The sequence below is a fragment of the Pseudozyma flocculosa genome, assembly GCF_000417875.1.
Source record: "Pseudozyma flocculosa PF-1 unplaced genomic scaffold scaffold00025, whole genome shotgun sequence".
Taxonomy (NCBI): domain Eukaryota; kingdom Fungi; phylum Basidiomycota; class Ustilaginomycetes; order Ustilaginales; family Ustilaginaceae; genus Pseudozyma; species Pseudozyma flocculosa.
The window spans coordinates 98,698-115,322 of NW_006920893.1; the positions used below are offsets into that span (position 1 = coordinate 98,698).

Here is a 16,625-nt window from a genome sequence, read left to right on the forward strand (position 1 = left end):
GATCCCGGGGCGCGGCGAGTTTGTCCGCCTCGCCTTTGAGGCCGCCGGACACCCTTACACCGACGACACCGACATCAAGTCGCTCCCCTCGTTCTCGATGTCGACCGCCGCACCCGTCGGACACCCGCCCCACTTTGCACCCCCCATCCTCGAGGTCATCCAGTCGTCCCAGGGTGGCCACGGTGACGACGTAGGCGACGGCAACGGCGACGACAATCAGACCACCGCCGCCGCCGCCGCTGCCTCGGCCGCCAAGCGCAGAAAGGCAGACGACGGAAGCGCCGCCACGCCCGACGACGGCGCCGCCGCCTCGCACTTTATCAGCCAGACGCCCGCCATCCTCGCCTTTCTCGCCCCCAGGCTCGGCCTGTTGGGCGACCTCGACGGCCTGTCGGACCTCGAGCGCGACATCCGGCGCGCCCAGATCCACCAGCTCACCCTCACCGCCCTCGACGTCAGCAACGAGGCGCACGAGACGCACCACCCGGTCGCAGTCGACCTGTACTACGAGGACCAGAAGCAAGAGGCCAAGCGACGCTCCGACAAGTTCCGCAACCTGCGCGTGCCCAAGTTTCTCAAGTGCTTCCAGCTCACCCTCGACGCCAACCGCAGCCAGGGCCAGGGACAGCCGCGCCTGGTGGGCGACAAGACGACTGTGGCCGACCTCACCCTCTTCCAGGTGCGTTGTCCCCCGAGCCATGGCCACGCGGTGGTGACGGCATGACTGACCGCGTCCTCGCCTTGCCTGATATTTCTGTCTACCCTACCCCGCCACGACCTGCCATTGTCCGCCCCTCGCAGGTGGTTGACGGGCTCAAGTTTGCGTTTCCGCGGCTGATGGCATCGCTCGAGTCGGGGGGCGAGTACGCGCTGGTGTTTGGGCTGCACGCCGCCGTGGCAAAGGAGCTCGAGGGCTACCTGCAGAGCGAGCGCCGACGTCCGTACTCGAGCGGTGTGTTCCGCCACTACCCGGAGCTCGACGGCGAGGTCGAGGCCTGAGCGCGGCGGGGGTTGCTGTGCCACTGATGCTGTGCCCGCTGGCTGGCCGGAAAGACTTGCATCGGGGCTGCCATTGCCGTCGTAGGGCCGACTACTGTACGGGTGCGAGTGTGGGTGGAAGCAGGTGGCGTTGGGAGCAAGGTCGAGATGTGCCAGCCCCCGACTGCGACACCATGTGCCTGTAGGCAGCGACGAGAAGAAGCAAAATGAAAGAGAAGGTCGACCCGTCGTCCCGTCGGCGGTCGGTGACTGGCATTGACCGAGGAGCGTCGTCGAGGGCAGGCAGGACGACCAGACCGGTGCAGCTCGGGCCAGGCCTGGCCCTGGCTTGGACGAGATTGCCGAAGACCGGCCGGCGGCGGGGCGGGGCGGGGGGTGGTGGAGCTGCCAGGCAGGCCTGTCGCACGACGCCGGCGCGCGGGGCCCATGCAGACTTTTCTGACGTGCAGGCTAGGCGCCCTGTGCCGGCGTGGCCCCGGCCTCGAACAAGATTTCCGAGGGCTGGCAGCTCGCCCAGCGACAAGATCGAGGGCCTCTCAGAATCCCGGTCGGTGAGCCCGGCGACCAGCAGCCACCAGCGTGCCTCGCTCGCTCCAGTGTCCCGGCTGGCAAACAGACAGCCAAGCCAAGCCGGTCCTGGCCTGAGCCGCGACACGAGGCAGACAGAGAGCGGGACAGGCAACACTTGGAGATAGCCGAAGGCAACCTGGCATGCGCTAATCAACTCCCGCTAGCCTGCCAGCGAAGACGACGACGACGACGACGACGACGACGACGGCGAGGAAATCTAGCCAGACTCGAGGCATGCGGGCGCCATGTCCGTCGTCTGTCGCTCCCTCGCTCAATGGCAAAGCCTTCGCCACAAAACCCCTATAAGAGCCCGCCCTGCCTCGTTTGCCCTGACCGAGGCCACAGGTCTACCTCTTCTGTCTCTCCTCTTCCCTCCTCGTTACTTCTCTTCCTTCACCCTCTCCGTGCCGTCCGACTCCAGCTCCCTCTCCGACCCGCTTGACCGACTTCCCCTCGCCCCCGCATCCCCTCACCTCACATCGCCATGGCCCCCGTCGCCGACGCCCCGCTAGCCAACATGACGGCGCTCAAGGAGAACCTCGCCCTGCTGGCCACGTCGAAAAAGGAGCTCGAGCTCGTCCGCTCCCAGGCAGAGAAGCCCGGACCGGGCCAGGCCCTGGTCCACGTCCGCGCCACGGGCATCTGCGGCTCCGACGTCCACTTCTGGAAGCACGCCGGCCTGGGTCCCTGGAAGATTGACAGCTGCGTCGGCCTCGGCCACGAGTCCGGCGGCGTCGTCATCGCCGTCGGCGAGGGCGTCGACAACGTCAAGGTCGGTGACAAGGTCGCCATCGAACCCGGCGTCCCCTGCTTCAAGCCCACCTGCAATTTCTGCCTCAAGGGCAAGTACAACCTCTGCCCCACCGTCGACTTTTACTCGGTCCCGCCCCGCGACGGCACCCTCAGGAGGTACCACGTTCACCCTGCCGGCTGGCTCCACAAGGTGCCCGAATCGATGTCGTGAGTAGACCGTTCGGACCCGCAGCCATGCCTCTAGTCACCGCCGTCGCCCGACCGCCGCGCTCGATTGCTGACGTGCGGCTCGTCCCTTACTCCTCTCTCGCCCCCCACTGCAAACAGGTTCGAGGAGATCGCGCTCCTCGAGCCCCTCTCGGTCACGCTCCAGGCCACGCTCCAGGCCGAGATCAAGCTGGGCCAGCCCGTCCTCATCACCGGCGCCGGTCCCATTGGCGTCGTCCAGCTCCTCTGCGCAAAGGCGGCGGGCGCCACCCCGATCGTCATCACCGACGTCGTGGCCGACCGGTTGGCCTTTGCCAAGAAGCTCGTGCCCGAGGTGCACACCTACCAGATCGACACGGCCAAGACGCCGCTCGAGTGCGCCCAGGAGATCATTGCCCTCTTCACCACCGCCTGCGGCTTCGCACCGGGGACGGGCAGCGACGTCATGCCCGCCGTCACCATGGAGTGCACGGGCGTCCAGTCGTCGGTCCACACGGCCGCCTTTGCCACTGAACCCACCGGCCTCGTCTTTGTCATTGGCGTCGGCGCAAACTACCAGGAGATTCCCTTTATGCACCTCTCGACCAACGAAATCACCCTCAAGTTCCTCTTCCGCTACCGCGACACCTGGCCCCGCGCCATCCGCCTCGTCGCCGGCGGCATGATTGACGTCAAGCAGCTCGTCACCCACCGCTTCCCCCTCGAAAAGGCCAGGGACGCCATGTTCCACGCCGCCGACCGCAGCGTGCCGTCGTGCAAGACCATCATCTTCGATGACGCCTAAGGAGAGGGGGGTAGGGCCAAACACCTGCGGCCCTCGACCCTCGGCCCTCGGCCCTCGGTCCTCTGCCTGTCCACTCGCCTTCGCCTGTCCCCTCGCCTTCGCCTCTCCGTATAGACCGGACGCACCCCTCGTCGTCCCGCAGCTCCCACTTCTCCTTCCTTGCTCTTGTCCCCCACTTCTCCCTCGCTCCCTCGCTGCCTCGGAGCGGGGATCGCCATGACTCCTGTTTGGTCCGGTTCGCTTGGTCGGTTGGTAGCTTGGTAGGATCGTCACCGCAAACAACGTTGCTATTCCCCCCCACCCCTTTGGTCCACGTCTCCTCTCGTCGTCGGCCATCGTGCAGAGCGATGGCGATGGCAAGGGGGGAAAGGAGACAGACAGCGCTATAATATCCTTCTCTCGGCCCCTCCCCATCGTCTGTCGCCGTGGCGTGTGTGCATCGGTCTCCCAGCCATCCTTCCTTGCACGGTGGTCGAGGCGGTTCACGGCACGGTGATCGAGGCGGTGGCGACGGAAGGGGGTCCCATCCCTCCTCGCCCGACGACCCGACCCGATGCCGATACAGACGGCCGCTACTAGACCGCCTTGGGACTGCTAGCCTGAAGAATCTCCTGCAGCCAAGCCGGTTCGAGGACCGAGCACGTGCGGCCATAGGTCTGCGTGGTGACCACGACCTCTTCCACCAGCAGCGCCTCCATCTTGCCTCCCGTCCCCGTCCCCGCTCCCGCTCCCGCTCCAGTGCCGCCGGCAAGGCTGCGGCGGGTGGCGTGCAGCGTCGAGCTCGGGTGCAGGCGGAACGGCTGCCCGCCGCCCGTGCGCTTCCACGTCCCCTCGGGCGTGCGCAGCGCGGCATTCGAAAAGCGCCCCTCGAGCATGCACTTGCGCAGCTCGACGTAGTCTTCCTCGTCGTTGCGCACGCCCCCCTCGCCGTCGTTGAGGCCCTTGCGAACGACGTGCAGACCCTCTTTCATCGCCTTGAGCCGCCGCAGCTCCTCGCTCGTCGTCGCATCGTCGTCGTCGTCGTCGTCGTCGGTGTCGATGTCGATGTCGTCGTTCATCGAGGCCGAGTCGTTGCCGCCACCGCCGCGGACGCCGTTGGCCCCGCCACCGTTCGGTTTGCCGTTGAGCTGCGCCTGCTGCCGCTTCTCGTGCATCGCCAGCGTGTCGTCGCACACGATGCCCTGCTGCGCGCAAATCTGCCCGAGCTGCTTGCGGATGTGGAGCACGTTCTTGACGGCGCGCTCGTGCACAAAGTGGTTCTGGCACCACGCCCGGACGTGCTCGCGCATCTCGACCGAGGCAGCCGCCGTCGTCGTCGTCGTCGTCGCACCGCTCGACCTGCCCCCGCGGTTGCCCTTGCCCTCGCCCTCGCCTTCGCCCCCGCCCTCGCCCTCGCCGTCTTCGTCTCCATGGCCGCCCTTGCTCTTGGCGCGGTAAATCTTGCGCGCCGCGTCCTGCTCGGCCAGGTAGGCGTAGAGCACGTTGAGCAGCGTGCCGTGGTCGCCGCTCGGGTGCACAAAGACCATCTTGGCCCGATTGGCCTCGTCGCGCTTCTCCGGATCCGAAGGGTCCAGCAGCACGCTGCGGTCCGCCGAGAGCACGGCAATCATGTCGCGCACCTGGCGTGCCACCTTGGGCCCGCGCTTCGAGGCGGCCACCAGCGCCCTCGCGTAGAAGGGCGCCACGGGCAGCATCGCCATCTTCTGCCCCACGGCGGTGAGGACAAGGCGAGCCTCCACCGCCGCCGCCGCCGCCTTTCCGTCCTTTGCCGTCGTCGCGGCCGCCGGCACGTTCTTGATCTCGATGGCGCCGAGCTGGATCAGCTGGATGACTGCATCGCGCAGGCCATGCGAGTCCGGCTGGTCCATCCAGTCAAAGTGGTAGGGGTCCTGGCCCATGGCGCACAGTTGCAGCACCGCGCCCGCCAGGTCGGTCCGCAAGATCTCGGGCGTCGTCGTCAGCGGCAGCTGCTTGAACGCCTCGTCGGTGTACAGCCGGTAGCACTCGCCGGACCGCTCACGGCCCGCTCGACCGGCCCTCTGCCGCGCCGCCGACTGCGAAATCTCCTGCGTCTGCAGCGACTCGACGCCCGTCGTTGCGGTATAGACCTTCTCCTTGGCCAGGCCGCAGTCGATGACGTAGATGATGCCGGGGATGGTGATCGACGTCTCGGCGATGTTGGTGGCCAGCACCACCTTGCGCGTCCGCGGCGGCGTCGGCGCAAAGACCTTGACCGAGGCCGAGGGCCCCAGGGCGGCGTAGAGGGGTGCGATCATGAGGTCCATGGGCGCCGGCCGCTTCTCGTGCTCGGCCCAGAGCGGCAGGTCGCCGGCGTAGGTCTCGAGCGACTTGGCCAGCGTCTCGATCTCCTCTTGGCCCGTCATGAAGACGAGGATGTCGCCGGGCGGCCGTGAGACGTGGATCTGAAGCACGGTCCGCAGCGCCGAGTCGGTCCACTCCTGGCTCGGCTCTTCGGTGTGAAAGGTGGTGACGGCGTGCTGGCGACCCTTGACGTAAAGGATGGGCACCTCGGACCGCGCGCTCATCTGCCGCTGCGCCTCGGCCGACCTGTGGCGGTGCTCGGACAGGGCGGCCGAGGGAGAGGCGAAGAAGTTCGCAAATGACTTGGCGTCGAGGGTGGCGCTCATGACGACAATCTTGAGCTCGGTGACCTCGGGCTCGTCGGCGAGGCTGCCTCTCTGGATCCAATCGGCCCGCAGCGCCTTTCTCTCGCGCTGGATGCGCTTGGCAAGGCCGAGGACCATGTCGGTCCGCAGCGTACGCTCGTGTGCCTCGTCAATGATGAGGACCGAGTAGCGGGACAGGAGCGTCGAGCTGATGCCCGTGGTGGCAGCGGCGGTGAGGTCGCCTTGGGAGCCGAAGGCAGCATCTTCCGAGCGCCGAGATTGCTGCTGCTGTCGATTAGGGCCGCCCCTGGCCTTGTCGCCGTCCTCGTCTCCGCCGGCCAGCCTGGAGCCCTGGCCGCTGCCGATCATCTCGCGCAGCACCATGCCATCGGTCATGAACTTGATGCGGGTCCGCTTGCTGGTGCGGTCGTCGAAACGGATCGAGTAGCCGACAAGGCCCGGGCCCGAATCCTTCGACTTGCCCTTTGCGCTGGCATCCTGGAGCGCGCGGCTGGCAGGGTCCGGGCAGCCCATCTCGACGGCCACTCTGCGGGCGAGCGAGGTGGCGGCGACACGACGAGGCTGGGTGATGCCGATCATCTGTACGGGCCTGCTCTGGGCGAAGCCGGCCTCGAAGAGAAACTGGGGAATCTGGGTCGTCTTTCCGCTGCCGGTCTCTCCAAGGATGACGACGGTGTCGTTTTGGCGGACGGCGTCGACGATGGCGTCCTTGCCGGCCCAGATCGGCAGGCTCTTGCGCGACTCGACGATGGCGGGATCGACGCTGGCGAGCATCTTAGAGATCCTGTCAGTCGAATCGTGGCGGGACGAAGAGGATGTGCCATTGGTGGCGCTGCTTGGGGGAGCGGGCAGCGAGGAGCGGGAAGACGAGCCGGGCGAGGGTGGCGGCAGGAAGAGGGCGGGCGCGTTTGCGTACTTGCTCTTCTTCTTGCTCTTGAGCTTCTTCGATGGCGAAGAGAGGGGCGATTCGCGGCTCGGAGGCAGGTGCAGGTGCGGGTGCTGTTGCACGACCCTCGAGGCAGATGCGGAGGGTGACGCAGGTGCCGACGACGACGACGACGACGACGAGGGCCTCGGTGTCTCGAGCGCCCTCCACCTCTCGTGTATCGCCTCTCCGATCGACATGGTGACGGCTGTCGAGTCGAACTCGAGCGGTGGTTGATAGCTGGAGCCAGTATGTGCGTAGCAGGGGTCAGAGCAGCGGGTGATGATGGGGCCAGCAGGAGGAGAGGGTCGGTGGTAGTGGTATGGTTGGTGGTGGTGGTTGATGGTGGTTGGCTGCAGTTGGCGTGGACCCCGCCGCCGGAGCCAGCCATGAAGAAAACCCAAAAAAGTTGGACGCTGCTGGCCAGCTGGCCGAGTCCCGAGGGCAAAGCTGCTATGTTCTCGCGGGGCACGGGTGGCTCGGAAGTGCCACAGCGGGCTGCAGCTCCTCGACACCGGTCGGTGTTGGTACGAGGGGACACCTGGGTTAGCAGGCTGCGGTGCAGCCAGCCGGGTGCAGGCAGGCGAGAGGCCTGGCCAGGGAGTTACAGAGACAGTTAGCGCCTCGCAAACCATCAACAACGTGCGCGGCCGTGGCCCGACGCGGGGTTGGGACGAGGCATCGGAACTCCAGCGCACCCTCGTCGTCGCCGATAGCCGGCGGTCGTCTCCGATGCGGCCAAGCACCGCAAGCAAGGCGGTGCTCGAACGCCTCGGCGTCCCCTCTCGTGGATCTGTTACCGGCAGCACGGGGCCAGGCGATGCGACGTCATGGGCGAGAGCAGCAGCCGTCAACTCCCCTGATCTGCAGGCTTCGACGTCGATCCTCGAGAAGAAGAGCTCCACGCGCCCTGGCGACGAGCGCTTCCAACACACACGGCCGTCGAGACGGCCGGCGGCCGGCAGGGCCAGCAGGTCTTGGCAAGGCATCGGATGGCAGCGGGCCAACAGAAGGCAGAAGACAGGCGTCGTTTGTGCATCCCTCAGAGGAGAGGCAGGCAGGCCAGAGGTGAGCGAGCGAGGGGCAGGCCCATCCTCCGCCTCCTGCCTAGACCCACTCTATCTACTCTGATGGCTCGCTGGGATGCGTTGTGGCGGTGCCAAATGTGCAGCGCGCTGCTGCGCACCCACGCGCCCGCGCGGCCGCTCCCCGTATCCTCCTTCGGGACAGCCGAAGCCGTACCTATCGGGTCGATGCGATGAGGGGGCAGGCACTTAGGTGGCGGGCCCGCTTCGCTCTTCGCCATCGCCGCCGTCGTCGTCGTCGGAACCACTGCGCCAGGCCATCGGACCGCAAGCCGACGCACGCTCATGCTGCCTCGCCTAGGGGACATGACACCGGCAGCCCTCGACGGATACAGGGCGAGGCTGAGGCAGACGGCCCCGCACGGCACGTAGCTCGTCGCCCCCGCTCTCGCCCTCTTCGCGATCCGTTCTGGCTTGCGGATGGTGGCGTCGTCCAGGCCAGAAGGCGACCAGACCGAGCTAGGGTAGGCTACGGTGGCTGAGCCTGCAGCTCAGGCGAGTGAGCACGTACGCGTACGACAGCAGAACAAAAAGAAGGCTCACCTCCCGGAGGCCAAAGCGAACGAGCCAGCCAGCCAGCCAAGCCAGCCAACAGCCTCTAGTTAGAGTGGTGTCCCTGCTGGCCTGCCCGCCTGCCCGGCCAGCCATATAGCTGTCGGCTTCGCACCGGGCGCACGTCACCCGTCTCCTACACTCCTCCTCCTCGCCACTTGCCCTCGGCGCCTTGTCCTTTTCCTTCTCCTCCTTGAACTGACCCTCCCGCTTCTTTCATCGGACACCAAGACCCCGCCGCCACGCTTCCGTCCCGCAAGTCTCGTCCGCCCCTTCCACAATCCCACCGCTCCCCGATTGCCCTGCCTCATTGCCCCGGTGTTGAGCCTCAAAGTTGGTTGCTGCACTCGGACCCACACGGCACAGACCCACCGCAGCCCTCGTGTCATCCTTGCTCCACCGCCGGCTGCTCCATCGGCCTCTTCTCTCCTCGGGCCTCGGCCGGTCTACCCCAACCCTCATCGGCTCGTGACTTCCGGCTGATTGCGATCAGACCGCTCGACACTGCAACGGGCTGTCCCTCGTCCGATCAGCTCTTCGACCTGTTCCGACAGACGAGTCGACCAACACCACCAACACCCACAGCAGCGGCAGCAGCGGCAGCAGCGGCATACCTCCCTCTGCTACTTGAATTACTCCAACGCCTGTTGTGGATCCCGTCGAGCGATCCTCTCCACCGCCTAGCACCTACTCGCCTGCCTCTTCTGCCAGCCCACTCAGCGACCCGCCAAGATGGCCAACTATGCGCTCTCGGCGCCCTCGAGGACGCCCTACACCGTCCTCAACCAGACCTTTCTGATCGACAACGCCTACGAAATCACAAAGGAGCTCGGCCAGGGCGCATACGGCTGCGTCGCTGCCGCCACACATCGCGGCACCGGCGAGAGCGTCGCCATCAAGAAGATCACAAACGTCTTTACGAAACGCATCCTCACAAAGCGGGCGCTGCGCGAGATCAAGTGAGTTGCCGTGCTGGCCGCCGCACTGCCGCCGCCTGCCTGCCGCTGGCGAGGAGGGCCCTTCGCTGACGATGGATCCGTCCCGCTCCCGCTCTCTGCGAATCCACGGTCCGTCAGGCTCCTGCGCCACTTCCGCGGCCACAAGAACATCACCTGCCTCTACGACATGGATATCATCGACCCGACGAGCTTCAACGAAGTCTATCTGTACGAGGAGCTGATGGAGGCCGACCTGCACGCCATTGTGAGTCTCGCTCGTCAGGCGGCTGGATGCTCCACGTAGCTCGTCCCAGCCTCCCGGCCAGCCCGCCGCACTTGCCGCTGATCCGTTCTGGCTCCTCTCATTTCCCCCCCTTGCTCATCGCCTGCCCGTCCACCCGCAGATCCGGTCCGGACAGCCGCTCTCGGACGCCCACTTCCAGTCGTTCATCTACCAGACCCTCTGCGGGCTGCGCTACATCCACAGCGCCTCGGTGCTCCACCGCGACCTCAAGCCGGGCAACCTGCTGGTCAATGCCGACTGCGAGCTCAAGATCTGCGACTTTGGCCTGGCGCGCGGCTTCGAGACGGACCCGGAGCTGGCCAAGCAGGGCGCCGGCGGCTTCATGACCGAGTACGTCGCCACGCGCTGGTACCGAGCGCCGGAGATCATGCTCAGCTTCCAGAACTACACGACGGCCATCGACATCTGGTCGGTCGGGTGCATCCTGGCCGAGCTGCTCGGGGGCCGGCCCATCTTCAAGGGGAGAGACTACGTCGACCAGCTCAACCAGATCCTCCACTACCTCGGCACGCCCTCCGAGGAGACGCTGCGGCGGGTCGGGTCGCCGCGCGCGCAGGACTACATCCGCTCGCTGCCCTACCAGCCGCGGGTGCCCTTTGCGCGCCTCTACCCCAACGCCAACCCGCTGGCGCTCGACCTGCTGGAAAAGATGCTCGAGTTCGACCCGGCCAAGCGCATCAGCTGCGAGGACGCGCTGCAGCACCCCTACCTGGCCGTGTGGCACGACCCGGCCGACGAGCCGACGTGCCCGGTCAAGTTTGACTTTGGCTTCGAGACGGTCGACGACGTCGAGGGCATGAAGCGCCTCATCCTCGACGAGGTCAAGAGCTTCCGCCTCGAGGTGCGCCGCCAGGCACGCCAGGTGCAGCAGGCGCGGAGGCAGGACAGCCTGCCGATCCCGACGCGCGAAGAGATCCAGCGGTCGTCGCCCACCGAGGAGCACGGGCAGGGCCTGCTGGGCGCCAGCGGCGGGCTGGTCCAGGGCGGTACGACGACCGAGCAGGCCAGCGGCATGCTGAGCGACGCGCAGATCATGGAGGATCCCGCCGGTGAGTCTCGACAGCAGAAGCAGGAGCCGGCGAGGGATGGTCTCGACTCGAGCGCGGAAGCTGACCGTGCCGCGTGCGCCACGTCCGCCACCTTTTCGCTCCTGCCTTCCTACAGAGAGCTTCGAGAGAGAGCTTCAGGGTCAACGAGCGGCGTGAGGAAGCGTGACCCCCTCTCGGACAGCCGCCGAGCGCAGGAACGCCCATCGACGGGCAGCATTGTGATGTTGACAAGGAAGCATTTGGGCCATAGAGAACGACGTCGGCGGCAATGCACAGCAGTAAAAAGAGCGAGATACGGCTGCTGCTCTGCGCGACGCCTGGCCCACTTCCGCTCTTCCGGCCCTCACTCGACGGCGCTGCCGCCCTGGATGAAGGACTGCATCTGCCAACCGTCGTGGGGCCGCTTTACGACGCCGGCCTTTTCGAGGACGTCGAGGGTGCTGCTGACGACCTGCTGGCTGACGGTCTGGGGCGTCGTGTTCTGGCCCTCTGTGATGGACGACGAGGGCGGGTTGGGCGTCTCTTCGCCGGCCCAGCGCACGCCGTCGAGCCAGGTGGCGACGTCGCCGGGCTTGTAGTCGTGGTGCTGTACGATCCAGTCCTTTGCCTGACCGCTCTGGCGCGTGTGCGGGTTGGCAAACTTGCGGATCTCGTCGGTGAGACGCCGCTGGAACTCGTCGAGGAGCTTGGACGAGGGGTGCGACGGGTCGAGGGCCGTGTTGAGCGAGGCGGCAATGGTCCACGAGGGCCAGGGCGTGGGTACGTTGCCAATGAAGCGGACCTCGCCCGAGTCGACGTAGGGCTTGGTCGTGTACCACTCCCACATAAAGGCGGCAGAGGTGTAGGGCGGTTTCTGGTTGACGCCGGCGCGGAGGTTGGCAAAGGTGTCGTTTACGAGAAACTCGATGTCGCGCACCTGGCCCTCGTCGTCGGTCCAGTTGTGCTGGAGCGCCATGACGGACGCCATGATCTGGGAGCCGCTGCCGATGCGGCTGATGCCGATCTTTTGGCCGGCCAGATCCGAGATGGACTGGTACGCCGAGGCTGCCGGATCTGTGCCGGTGATGACGGCCCTGGGAGAGTGGCGGTGCAAGAGAGGCGAAGGATGAGGAGCAGGAGCCGAAGCGCGAGCGGGAAACAAGCAACGGGGGAAGAGTCAACGTGGAGTCGCTCGACGCTGAACGGACCAGCGCGGTAGCAGCTCGTCTTGTGAAGCGATCGAGAGTGCTCACCAGTTGAGGCTGGTCCGGACATAGCTGCCGACGAGGCGGTAGTCTTGCCTGCCCTTTGCGATGCCGGCGATGAGGGCCTCTGTGAGGGCGACGGCGACGTCAATCTTCTGGCCGCCCTGCTGCGCGGCGTCGAGGCTGGTGAGCATCTGGCCCGTGCCGCTGGGCTGCAGCACGAGCTCGATGTTTTCCTTGCCCTGTCAGGTGCGCATCGAGGGATGGACGGGAGAGGAGAGTTAGCTGTTGGGTCGAGGGTGGACGAGGGTCGAGTGGAGCGCTGCGTTGCGCACCCATGGTGTGGCGCCGAGGTGGAGAAGGGGCGCGGCAAAGTGCTCGGGGACGTAGCCGACTCGAAGCATGGCTGAAAGCTGAGCGGGGCGTGGTGGCGGTGAGGGTGGTGAGGAAAGAGGGAAGAGGAGGTGGAAGAGGCAGCCGAAGCAAGGCAGTGGGACCATGACGAGCGCCGTTCGTGACAAAGTTCGGGTGTCGGAGGCAGGCGGCCATCGTGGTCGGACCATCACCGAGGCCAGGCAGAGGAGGGCCACAGGGGCCACGCCTGGGTCGACCAACTCAGAGCGCCCAGCTCAGACGCCGACCGGCACCTCTCTCTCTCCCTGACTCTTTGGCCCCCTCGCAATCACCACCACTACCTCCTCCTCCACCGGCTCCACCGACATCGACTTTGCATTATCCACAACCTCACCACTTACCCACGCAGCCCCTGCCTCTTACCATGCCCTCCGATCGCCTCTCGGCCGCCGCGCGCCTCCTGGTCCAGGCACCACCGGGCCAGGTCTCGCAGGTCTACCACGACCTGCGCGGAATCCTCCTCGACCCAGAGGCGGGCGCCGACGACGGCCAGACAATCGACGACGCGCAGATCAAGCACATGGCCCTCGTCGCCCTCGAGGAGTACAACACCTCGCAGCTCATCCCCGTCGCCATCGACGAGGCCGCAAAGGACCACGTCATCATCTGCCAGGCCGCCCAGATCCCCTCTTCCACCGACACCGCCACCAAGCGATACGCACACCCGAGGGCCAAGAAGAGCTTTGCGTTTGACCACATGGCTCGGGTGCGTCGGGTTTGTCAGACCAGGGCGGTCAAGTAGCACGCAGAAGCTCAAACACGTCGACCCTGCCCCCCGTATCCTCCTCCTTCTTCCCACCACCACTTCCCTCCTCACACAGACTGCGAGCGACATCCAGGATCTGCCCGTCGACGAAGACGCCGAGCCGCTGCGGTGAGCCAATGCCTGTCTCGGCTCTGCTGCAGCAGTCACCCCCTAGCGGCAAGCTGATCAGTGTCCCACCAATCTCGTGCCCCCAACACCCCTCCAGCGCGGCCCTCGACGCCGCCCTGCAGAACTACGTGGCGGACCGGTACAACTCGGGCGTCAGCTCCGTCTTTGCCGTCAGCAACGTACCCTACAAGCCCGCCGCCCCTACCGCCGCCGCTAGCAGCGACGCGCAGCAGCAGCAGCACGAGGAGGCCGCCAAGGTCGACGCCGAAGACCCCGCCGTGCCGACCGCAGCAGCTGCGGCGAACGAAGACGCAGAGACCGAGGGTGCAGAGAAGAAGGGCGACGGCAGCCCAAACCAGGAGGGAGATGCTACCGCGGCCGACGATGACGGCGACAATGTCAAGGACGACCCCGTCGAGGCCGCCGCGGCTTCCGAGGCCGTCTCGTCCGACTCCACGTCGCCCACAGCCGCTGCCGCCGAGGAGGCACGAGATGCGAGCGAGCAACAGCAGCCGCAGGAGCAGGAGCCGGAGACGACGCCGCGCCAGATCAAGTACACGTTCCACCACGTGGGCAACAAGTACCACCTATCCAACTTCTGGTCGGGGCGCTGGCGGGCGTCGTACACGCTCGACGTCGAGGCGGCGACGCTGACGTCGAGCCTGCAGGTGCAGGTGCACTACTTTGAAAACGGCAACGTGCAGCTCAACGCGTCCAAGCCCAAGACGTTTCACCTCGACCAGTCCTCGCTTGCGGGTGAGGGCTCGGAATCGGAGCATGTCAAGAGGGTGGCCGAGCACGTCGTCAAGCTCGTCGAGAGGCACGAGGACGACTACCAGTCCCTGCTCGAGGAGACGTACGAGGATCTCGGCGAAAAGGCCTTCAAGGCGCTCCGGAGGCAGCTGCCCCTCACCAAAAACAAGATCGACTGGAACCAGCTCATGAACTACCGCCTCGGCGCCGAACTCGCCAGGCAGTAGACCCGCCTCCCTGCGCCGTTTCATCGCTCGGGCGATGGCCGATGCGGCGAGCCCCTCGCCAGCCGAGAGGGCGGCTTTCTGAGTCGAAGCGGACGTAGATGTGGACGTGGGAATGAATGTCGTCGATGGATGGATGGTACCGGCACATAATCTTACAACAGGAACGAGAATGCGAGTCTAGAGTGGGCGGTGCGAGGGAGGAAGACGTAGGAAGGAGGGAGCGAGGAACTTAGCCCCCGGTCTCTAGGCCCACTGCTGCTTGCGGAGGCCCTTGACCCATGCGTCGTTGCGGATGAGTTCGGCGGCGCGCTCGGCGACCATGAGGATGGTGAGCATGGGGTTGATGGTGGGCAGCGTGGGGAGGACGCTGGCGTCGCAGACGCGGAGGCCCTTGAGGCCGACGACGGACAGGTCGCGCTGGTCGACGACGACGCTGTCGTCGGAGCCGCTGCCGCCAAAGCGGGGCGAGGGGGTGCCCATGCGGCACGTTCCGGCCGGGTGGTAGACGGTGTGTGCGACCTTGCGGGCGTACTCTCCGATTTCCTCGTCGGTCTGCACCTTTGGTCCGGGGGCGACTTCCTCGACGAGGTGCTGCTTAAAGGGCGCCTGCTGTGCGATCCTGCGGGCCCACTTGATGCCCTCGATGAGGATGCGCTCGTCGTAGTTGTTGGCGTCCTCAAAGTACTTGAAGTCGAGCAGCGGCTTGTCGCGCGGGTCGGCCGAGGCCAGCGACACCTTGCCGCGCGCCTGGGAGCGGCAGATGTTGGGCGTCATGCAGATGGCGTGCGGCGGGCGGCGGTAGCCCTCGCGCTCCGTGTTGTCGGCAAAGGGCACCTGGTAGATGTGGAACATGAGGTCCGGGCCCGGGTGCGGGAACGGCTCGGCGTTGGGCGGCAGCACGCGCAGGAAGAGGCCCGCGTCCGACGACATGACCGTCTCCGGGGGCGTGTCGCGCGTCTCCCACATGATGATGCTCTCCGGGTGGTCGGTCAGGTTGAGGCCCACGCCGGGCACGTCGAGCTTGCACGGCAGCCCGAGCCGCTCCAGGTCGCCGCGCGGGCCGATGCCCGAGTGGAGCAGCAGGCGCGGCGTGTCGATGGCGCCGGCGCACAGGATGACTTCGCGGCGCGCCGTCAGCGTGCGCTTGAGGCCGTGCTTGGTGACAACGTCGACGCCGCGGATGCGGCTGGCGTCGGCCTTGTCAAAGTCGAGGCCCGTGGCCCACGTCTCGAGGAAGAGGTGCAGGTTGTGGCGGCGGTTGGGGCCGTGGGGCATGATGGGGTGGAGGTAGGCGACCGAGGCGCTGGAGCGCTTGCCGTCGTAGGGGTCGTAGGCGATGTCAAAGAAGCCGACGGCCTTCTGGAAGCCGCCGCGGTGCACAATCTGGGCGTTGAGGTCCTCGATGACGGGGGCGCCCGTGGCGGCCGAGCAGGCGTCGACCCAGTCGCGCGCCACCTGGTTGCGGTTCTGGGGCGCGACGGGGACAATGTTCATCTTGAGGCGGTCGCCGTAGGGCTGGACCGTGGCGGCCTTCCAGTCCGGGCAGCCGTAGTTGTCGGCCCAGTCGTCGAGGTCGGCGTTAAAGGGGCGGAACGAGATGAGGGTGTTGTGCGACGAGCAGCCGCCGAGGACCTTTGCGCGCGAGTGGCGGATGTGCGAGTTGCCGCGCGGCTGCTCGACGGTGGGGTAGTCGTAGTCGAGCTCCGAGCCGAGCATCTCGAGCCAGCGCTTGAGGTCGAGGACGACGTCGCGCCCCACGTCCGACGGGCCGCCCTCGATGACGGCCACGCTCACGTCGCGGTCCTCGGTGAGGCGGTTGGCGAGCACGGCGCCGGCCGTGCCGCCGCCCACGATGACATAGTCAAACTCGGTGTTGCCCGAAGGAAGCAGGTGCGAGGCGAGCGACGCAAGACGCTCGCGGGCCGTGGGCGCCGACGACGACGATGACGACGACGAAGCCGAGGGAGCCGGGTCAGTGGTCGTCTGGCCCTGGACCGGGTCCGTGTCCGGGCGAGCGGGGTTGGGCTTGGGAGTCATGATGGGGCGACAGCGGCAGCGGGGTGAGGGAGGAGGGAGGAAGGAGGAGGGAAGTCGGGATGGCTAGGATGGAGGGGATCGTGGGGGAGGGGAAGCAGAGACGGATGAGGAGGAGGCTGTGATGCTTATATCTGTCTGTGCCATGGCGAGGCCAGCCTGGTGAGCGCCTGCTGGGGGATCAAAGTTCGACGAGGCAGAAGATGGCCCGCTGCTAGCCTCCTCTTGGTGTCGTCGGCGGCGGAGGCGGATCGACGGGCGGGGGGCGGCGGCGAGAGGCAGGTAGGTACGGGCTGCGAGATGGCTGGCCGGAGTAGCGTCGAAG

At 66.6% G+C, this 16,625-nt stretch overlaps 7 protein-coding genes across 7 annotated transcripts; 4 read left to right on the top strand and 3 right to left on the bottom strand.

The window, feature by feature from the left end:
- Positions 1-97: 97 nt before the first annotated feature.
- Positions 98-999, top strand: PFL1_06281 (uncharacterized protein; the record flags this gene model as incomplete). The annotated part of the gene is made up of 2 exons (XM_007883822.1): positions 98-679; positions 802-999. 2 exons carry the CDS (start codon positions 98-100, stop codon positions 997-999), a joined length of 780 nt encoding a protein of 259 aa, XP_007882013.1.
- A 1,054-nt stretch (positions 1,000-2,053) lies between these two features.
- PFL1_06282 (uncharacterized protein) lies at positions 2,054-3,313 on the top strand (the record flags this gene model as incomplete). Its single annotated transcript, XM_007883823.1, has 2 exons — positions 2,054-2,529; positions 2,650-3,313. The coding sequence occupies 2 exons, from the start codon at positions 2,054-2,056 to the stop codon at positions 3,311-3,313; spliced, it is 1,140 nt and encodes a 379-aa protein (XP_007882014.1).
- Positions 3,314-3,888: 575 nt separating this feature from the next.
- On the bottom strand, positions 3,889-7,086 carry PFL1_06283 (uncharacterized protein; the record flags this gene model as incomplete). Its single annotated transcript, XM_007883824.1, has 1 exon — positions 3,889-7,086. One exon carries the CDS (start codon positions 7,084-7,086, stop codon positions 3,889-3,891), a length of 3,198 nt encoding a protein of 1,065 aa, XP_007882015.1.
- A 2,169-nt stretch (positions 7,087-9,255) lies between these two features.
- PFL1_06284 (uncharacterized protein) lies at positions 9,256-10,970 on the top strand (the record flags this gene model as incomplete). Its single annotated transcript, XM_007883825.1, has 4 exons — positions 9,256-9,482; positions 9,600-9,726; positions 9,866-10,814; positions 10,930-10,970. The coding sequence occupies 4 exons, from the start codon at positions 9,256-9,258 to the stop codon at positions 10,968-10,970; spliced, it is 1,344 nt and encodes a 447-aa protein (XP_007882016.1).
- Positions 10,971-11,157: 187 nt separating this feature from the next.
- On the bottom strand, positions 11,158-12,402 carry PFL1_06285 (uncharacterized protein; the record flags this gene model as incomplete). Its single annotated transcript, XM_007883826.1, has 3 exons — positions 11,158-11,887; positions 12,047-12,240; positions 12,334-12,402. The coding sequence occupies 3 exons, from the start codon at positions 12,400-12,402 to the stop codon at positions 11,158-11,160; spliced, it is 993 nt and encodes a 330-aa protein (XP_007882017.1).
- A 374-nt stretch (positions 12,403-12,776) lies between these two features.
- On the top strand, positions 12,777-14,266 carry PFL1_06286 (uncharacterized protein; the record flags this gene model as incomplete). The annotated part of the gene is made up of 3 exons (XM_007883827.1): positions 12,777-13,118; positions 13,234-13,286; positions 13,384-14,266. 3 exons carry the CDS (start codon positions 12,777-12,779, stop codon positions 14,264-14,266), a joined length of 1,278 nt encoding a protein of 425 aa, XP_007882018.1.
- Positions 14,267-14,509: 243 nt separating this feature from the next.
- On the bottom strand, positions 14,510-16,303 carry PFL1_06287 (uncharacterized protein; the record flags this gene model as incomplete). The annotated part of the gene is made up of 1 exon (XM_007883828.1): positions 14,510-16,303. The coding sequence occupies one exon, from the start codon at positions 16,301-16,303 to the stop codon at positions 14,510-14,512; it is 1,794 nt and encodes a 597-aa protein (XP_007882019.1).
- Between the last annotated feature and the right edge of the window lie 322 nt (positions 16,304-16,625).